Source organism: Primulina huaijiensis, chromosome 10 (genome assembly GCF_012295235.1).
Source record: "Primulina huaijiensis isolate GDHJ02 chromosome 10, ASM1229523v2, whole genome shotgun sequence".
Taxonomy (NCBI): domain Eukaryota; kingdom Viridiplantae; phylum Streptophyta; class Magnoliopsida; order Lamiales; family Gesneriaceae; genus Primulina; species Primulina huaijiensis.
This window is the reverse complement of record NC_133315.1, coordinates 3,895,998-3,903,625: the sequence shown is the minus strand read 5'-3', so window position 1 is coordinate 3,903,625 and position 7,628 is coordinate 3,895,998. Positions and strand designations below refer to the sequence as shown.

The window sequence follows — 7,628 nt, the reverse complement described above, 5'->3', positions numbered from 1 at the left end:
AACTTCATCTATTACCCGGTCGGTTGGGTCCTCTGCCCGGGCACTCAACCCGTAAGCAATCAAATTTTCCTCCACGAGGAGGGAGGAAGAAGAAAATCGTTTCCCCTCTACCAATTCTTGGCTTCGAAGGTACGACTCTTCGAATTTATAAGATCTAGGAAGATGAGGTTGGGGAGGAAGAGTGGGAAGGAAACTAGTGAGACAGGGAAGAGCAGCCGAAAGGAGAATAAAAAAGAAACGTCCTTTCCATTTCTTCTGGGAAGAAGGGATATCATCAAGGAAACGAGTTTTCAGTCGGGCAGATAATGAGAAGGCATTATCTTCCATTCGGTAAACGAAAAAGTAATGTAAAATCAGAGGGGTGATGAGAAGAGTGTGCATCTTAAAATGAATATAAGTGGAAGCCATGCTGCAGAAGGAATTAGGGTGAAGTTGGTTCACGGGGACACCAAAGAATTTGGCAACCTCGATGTAAAAGAAGGGAACTGGAAACCGAAGACCATTTTTAACATGGTCCCGGAAGAAAGTAGTGAAACTAGGAGGAGGGTGATTGGCCCTATCAGAGGGGCCGGGAATCAGAATAGGTTAGGAAAGAGGAATAGAGCCGAGAACCCGAAGTTCTTCTTCTGCTCCCGAGCGCAAAGTGCTGCTCATTGAAGCAAACCATGAAACCCCAGGAATCTCAGAGTGAGAAAGGGAGGAAGCCCGAGCTTTTCCCTTGCCCTTTTTTAGAGCTCGGGACGGGCTATCAGAGGAAGGTTTGGATTTTAGGGTTTTGGAATTTGAAGAAAAACGTTGTGTGGGAGGAGAAGAAGGTGAATCGGAGAACATCGCGGCGGACTCGTAACTAGACGAGCCTCACACATTCGCTCTGGAGGTCGAAGAAGTGGAATCTGACATTTTTGAAGAAAAATGGAAGAAGGAACTTATGGTATCGATTGAAGGAGTACTTGTTGGTTGGAAAACGTCGGAGCGGCAGAGCACGGTGCGTCAGAGATGTGGAGGAAGATTGTGGAAGAGAATTTGAAATTGTAAAAGTGACAAATGAAGGGGGTTCATTGTTTTATATAAGCGATGGAGAATGATCTCAACCGTTGATCTAAAGATAAATCGGACAATCAGGGAGCAACTTGAAAATTGTGCTGGTAGATGAAAAGACATGCATCGAGGTGCCTCAGACTTTTGGCATGCTCAGAATTCGAAGCGTTTTGGGCCATTCAAATTCTAGGGTACATGTCATCATGACATCAGCCCTACCACCCGGGAGACATGAGGCCTCGACATCTTATTCTAAGCCCGGGAGGCATGAGACCCTAACATCTTATTCTATTCTCGGGAGACATGAGGCCCCAACACCTTATTTCATGTGCAAGAGGCATGAGGCCCCGATGCTTTTATAAACCAAAGTTGATTATTTTTCTGTGGAAGCCCAAGCATAACTGATCGGGACAGGGAGTATTACTATAGCCCGACTATTTTAGGAGGGAGTGATGATACCCCTGAAAGGGCCTGGGTCATGGATGACCCGGGATAGTAAATGAATAATCCTGATTAGGGTAAGCTTACAGAAGGGGCTCATGAGTAACCGGGTAGGATAATGCCCGAGATATCACTCACCGGGCAATCAGAGACCCGAGCTCTCGGGCAAATTCTCGGGTGATGATTCTCTACCCGAGATGCCTCGATAATAGCACTACACTCGAGTGCGAAAACAGATAATATCTTCTCTCGATAGACGTACCTGACAAATTCTTGCTGATTTGACGTGATGAAAAAGTCAAAGACGGCGTGACAACAAGTATGTGGAGGCTACTAGTGGCAAGTAGGCACCGAAAATAAGGAAAATCATTCTCTTTCTTCCTATAAAAAGCAGGTTTGCTTCGTATTTATTTCATAGAGATATATGGACACACACACCAGTAGCATTTATTCTCTACGCTGGTTCCTTTTACACTTCATCTCCTGACTTAAGCATCGAAGTGACCACGCTGGACACCCCTCCAGCGCCCATTCACGAGCTCATATTCTTATTTGCAGGACACATTTGTAGCCATATCACAGAGATATATTTTCCTCAAGATATATCTCCTTGCTCATTTTTCCTTTCAAACAAACTTTTATCATATTCGATGGATTGCCCTGACCCAGCTCATCCGATTCAGCCGGATCACATCACTTCCCAATATACCAGTCATTCGAGAGAACTTCAATTTTCCTGCTGGTCTGACCTGATTATTTTGTTTGTACTGATCATTTTTTTAAATAAAAAAACGTGTTTTTTAGAATAATGACAAATTTTGAGATAATACATATTATTTACCCTTATATTTTAAATAAATGATTTGAGTCAAATTTCTCTTAAATTGGTGGATTATCTATTAAATTTCATGTCCTTCCATATTTATTTCCCTTGCTCCAATTTTGTGTGTTTTAGTCCTAAATAAATGAAATTTCTCCAGTTTCGGGACTATTCTGAAATGTTAGAAACTTCAGGGGCGTAAATTGATATTTGTTGCCTTATTTAAACATAAATTTAAAAATATAAGAAAATACAATCGGAATCGTTGGGCGACGTGGCAGAACCATTTTCAATTTGAACGGCTCACCGTAGCCACTCCTCCTCTCATCTATTCCATGGCTTCGTGTTGCCTTTGTTCTTCCCCACCCCTGCCCGCCGCCGCAGCTACTTCTCAACCCACCAAGCAATACCCATCACTCTACTCGGTCATTAAGCTCAAGAATCATCAATTTCTCACCCCACCAATCACTTTCTGCAATCATCCAAAACCTTCCGTTTTGGTAGTTAGAGCCTCGGAGACCCCGAAACCCGGTTCGGAATATGAAGAGTATGAAGTTGAGTTGATTCAGCCATTTGGGTTGAAATTCATAAAAGGTAGGGACGGAGGGACTTACATTGACGCCATTGCAGCTGGTGGGTCCGCTGATAAATCTGGCAAGTTCTCTGTTGGGGATAGAGTGATTGCTACGAGGTACTTTGCTTTTGTGTTTCGCTATTTTGACATGATGAGTGATGATTGTGCTTCAAACTGTTGGGTGCTTGCTTTCGGGCCTTTTTTTCTCGGTTGGATAAAACTAGTTTGAGTATGATGCAGTGCAGTTTTTGGGGATGAAATATGGCCAGCTGCTGAGTACGGAAGAACAATGTACACCATTCGGCAAAGAATAGGTCCACTGCTCATGAAAATGCAAAAAAGAGATGGTATGTGATAGAGGGACTTTAGACCCATTTGACATGAACTCCATTTTTGTCAAGCTTGAGTTTTTTATTACCGGTAAAAAGCTTATGAACTAGATTTTTGAATAAATCGATTATAAATTAGATTAGTGAGTGCCTCGAACTTGGAAACTCATTAGCCTAGATATATATGTTCATGAAATATTTTAACAAAGAGACTTGAGTTTAACATGTTTGCTCTCCTCAACACGCTATTGCACAGAACCTGGTGTGTGTATGGAGCCATTTAATTTTTTAAGGAAACCTGAAATTGATTCTACTGGAAAATTCTCAGAAGATTCATTTGATCATTAACGTCTCATGTATCTGTTAGAAACTCTGAAATATTAAAGATATAACATCCCAACCAACTTGAGCTTTTAATTGGGGGATTTATTCATACCATCCGTATGTGATCATTTTTTGCCTTGCTAATATCAGGAAAGTTGGATAACACTGGTGAATTGACGGAAAAGGAAATCATAAGAAATGAGAGGAACGCGGGTTTTATTAGTAACAAAGTTCGGGAAATTCAAGTGAGTTCTATATTTCTTGAAATATAGTTACAAGGTGATGTTTCTATTTGTTCACCAACCCGATGATTAATCATTGAAGCACTACTTTGAACTTGACTGTATATAGTTGCAAAACTACATAAGGAAAAAAGAACAGAAGGAGCAAAGAGAGAAGGACCTTCGTGAAGGATTGCAGCTTTACAAGTAAGACCCTTGTAGCATAGTCATGAATCTCACATAAACCTATGACCAATATTTTGTTTCTTTGAACAATCACTTAAGGATTGGAAAATACAATGAGGCTTTAGAGAAGTTTGAGTCGGTATTAGGTTCTAAACCAGAACCAGAGGAATCTGCTGTAGCAAGTTACAATGTAGCATGCTGTTATTCAAAGCTTAATCAGGTAACTTTGTAGATGCTTAAACCAATTTTTGTTTGCAGTTCTGGTTTAAGTTATCATATGATACTATGTTTCTAAAGGTCTCATTTAATCTCCTCCACCAGCAACATCCCAATCTCAGTTACTTTATGTTACTTATATTGTATATTGTGCTAAAAGGTTTCTCTTTTAACCCAGTTTGTGTTAGATCCCACAAGCTTCATAGATGATTTTATTGCCAATCTTTCTAGTTTAATGCTGAAGGAACTGGAGTTCAAAGATTTTAAATTCCTTTTAGAAGAAGAGATCACAGGCTTCTATCATATTATTTTGTAAATTAATGAGACTTTGTTTCAAAGTTTTGTGAGTTGAAAATGGCCTAAGAGCAGAGGGCCAAATTTAGCTGATTCAAAAATTTCCCTTTTCAAACAAGTTTCTGCACACCAAATCAGTCTAAAACAGTTTTGCATTGTTGCAACAAGTTGCAAGTTGAAAATGGTTAGTAAATCAAGTATGTGGGTGGATAGAAAAAAATGTAGAACTGGTGGATAAATATTGCGGAAATTAAAAGCTGCAAAGTAGACATGAGATTTTTTTTCACTGTGAACAAACCTCCGTATGAAACTGTAAGATGCATCTGTTACTATCAAGCTAAATCTTGGGTAATTCTGAACCAATGGTGATACATGAAGTATGATAATATACACACTGTATTTTATTTTAGATGGTTGATGTTTGAACCATTTGCAAGTCTTCTTCTACATTTATTATTACATCTTATGTTGCATTAACTGATTGTTCTCCAGATATCTTGTATTTTAGCTCAATATATATCATATCTATTATACTAGGGCACATGGCAAAATTTATTGAATAGAGCAAATAATATGGCACCAAGCGTAATACAAAATTGCTCGAGTTTAAGTTGCTTATAAACTTAGTCGAACACCCTGATGGCATTCAATCTCATCATAATTGTTGTAGCTTACAGTTTAGATCCCTTACTGTCTTCTCTTACTCGTGCCAGATAAAAGCTGCGCTTTCAGCTCTTGGTGATGCCTTGAAAGATGGATTTGAAGACTTTAAGGTAAGTTGACAGGATCAAAAGCCAAATGTAGCTATCATTCTATAATAGAAATCTGTTTCCTTATCCGGGGCAATTTCACAAATATTATCTTAGTGCATTCAACTCTTGTTCAGATATTTTTTGAGCTGATCCCATGTTACCGCTATTGACAGAGAATCCGAACAGATCCTGACCTTGCTAATGTAAGGAAAACTGAAGAATTTGAGTCTCTTTTGAAGAAATATGATGAATCATTTATAAATGAAAACGCCATCAATGCAATTAAATCTCTATTTGGGTTCAACAAGAAGTGAAAGCTGGTTTCACGTACACATTACCAGAGACCAGGGTTCATTTACACAGACAAACTCAAACGCAATTGATGTGTTATTCATGCAAGATCACTTGACCTCGAGATGGAGTTCCCATTCTCGGATTTTCTGTATAGACCTTCCTCAGTTTAGTGTTCAGTGACATCCTGATACTTCTGAAAGGAAATCCTTCATTTATTTTTCCATCATATGTACTTATGGTTACAAAAAGGATGTATGAAGGATTTGAGTTTTAATTATTTATCCAAAATCTCCTAGAAAAGAATATTTATCCAAGAAACCTTGATTCTGATCATCATCATACATCGACTCATTCCACATCACTGATGTGTAGCCTATAAAATTATATTCAGTCATCATGGCTTAGAATTTTATCAGGTGTCATGAGGTTTTGAAGGTGAATTGGAAGTCCTTCGGCTAGGGTGAGTGAAGTCATATGCAACTCTCTCTCCAGGAGTCACCAAGTCTCGCCGTTATCTTTTAACAAGATTGTGAAGAATTACTATCATTTTTGAAGGGAAATATAATTTCCTTATTGAATTTATTTTCCTAGATTGATTTTTCCTAATATAATTTTGAAATAGTTAAATAAGGTTTTGTCTTTCTAGATATTATATCTATGATAAAGATTTTGATATTGATTTGGAAAGGAAGTTGTCACTAATAAAACTTTTGATTTTCTTATCTTATAGATTTCTTTTTAGAGATGAAGTGATTAATAAATAAGAGAGAATCAAGCAAAGAAAAGGTGGCTCTTTCGATCTATTGCTCTCGTGTTTTTCACTCTTCGCTTTAAAGTTTTCGTGACTGCATATTGTGTGCACTTTGCACGTCGTGGTTTTTAGAGACAAATAATTCTCAAGGACGTAGCTGTTTGAAGAGTGATGTTGCACGTGTTTCCGTGATTGTTGGGGACATCTGCAGACAACACGCGTGCAAGTGGTGGCTGAAGATCGTTTTGTTGCTCCAAGTTTTTGGCATCACGTTTTTGCTTTCATGTTTTTGTTTTAGTGTTGTTGGTTATTTTAGAAAACTTTTATTTTCTCAACGTGTTGAGGAAATTGATTTTAGTCATAATCACTATTGGTATTATTTTCGTGTAAACTCATTGGTTTTATAGTGATTAATTTTTGCCTTGAGGCATCGTACAAGTATAAAATACTTGTGCAAATTTAATCTTGCCCACCGTATTTACTTAAAGTCAATTTGTGTTACAAACTTTAATATTCCGCTGCATGTTGTCTTAAATGTTGTAACATTTAGCATAACACTTAATTCTGATAAAACACAATTTATAATTTTACACTACTGTTATCATATAAACTTACATCTGTCAAGCAATATTCCTTACAATTTCTAACCAGGAAAACTCTTTCCCAAATCACATATGAGTTTCTCCGAAAGGAACATAAGAATATGACACGTATCCGGACCCCTGAATCTTGATGGATAAAATTTAATCTTGTCTTAAATGATGCGATCGTGAATGATCAAGCTCCTAAGAAAGTATGATATTCGCTATAATTGTCGGAAGGACCAATAACAAGAGGGCGAAATAAGAAGTTTAAGAAAACTTTTCAAAAACTCATGGTGACAAGCTAAAAAAGCCTAGAATCATATCGTCAAGATTAGTAGGGTTTGGGGAGCATGTCAATCAAGTTGGAGGTCATTACATCATCATTCAAGTGTTTAAGGGAGACAGTAGCAACTGTGCGTTCATGCAGTCGCGCGCACAAATTACAAAAGAGGCATCAAAGACATAACCCGATGCGCAACAGCTTCAACTGTCCAACATGGAGAATTGCATAATCATGCACGCACTCGCATGATTTTGGTGTCCACTTGCACGCGACAACGCGTAGGAAAGATTTATTTTCCTATTTTAGAGTCAAAATTAATTAGGAAACATTACTATTGTTATCTTTTGGTCACATGTATACACAAAATTATTGACAATTATTGAAGTTTATCATTATTTTGTGAGTTTGTTTATCAAACCAAAAAGTTTTGGCTTTGTTTCTTTAAAAATGAAACTTATCAAAAATTCAATCTTTGTGGCGTTTGTCTATCGTTATTCATATGGATGGTCATAGACAATTTT

At 37.9% G+C, this 7,628-nt stretch overlaps 1 protein-coding gene across 1 annotated transcript; it reads left to right on the top strand.

Annotated features, from left to right (window-relative positions):
- Positions 1–2,542: 2,542 nt before the first annotated feature.
- Positions 2,543–5,807, top strand: LOC140986816 (protein MET1, chloroplastic). The gene is made up of 7 exons (XM_073455183.1): positions 2,543–2,990; positions 3,114–3,220; positions 3,677–3,771; positions 3,878–3,954; positions 4,033–4,153; positions 5,157–5,216; positions 5,369–5,807. The coding sequence occupies exons 1-7, from the start codon at positions 2,635–2,637 to the stop codon at positions 5,507–5,509; spliced, it is 957 nt and encodes a 318-aa protein (XP_073311284.1). The 5' UTR covers positions 2,543–2,634; the 3' UTR covers positions 5,510–5,807.
- Positions 5,808–7,628: the final 1,821 nt, after the last annotated feature.

Coding starts and splice junctions, on each gene's coding strand:
- LOC140986816 (XM_073455183.1), top strand. CDS start 2,635: ATGGCTTCGTGTTGCCTTTGTTCTTCCCCACCCCTGCCCGCCGCCGCA. Junction 3,221..3,676: donor GAAAATGCAAAAAAGAGATG/GTATGTGATAGA, acceptor TGCTAATATCAG/GAAAGTTGGATAACACTGGT. Junction 3,955..4,032: donor GAAGGATTGCAGCTTTACAA/GTAAGACCCTTG, acceptor CAATCACTTAAG/GATTGGAAAATACAATGAGG.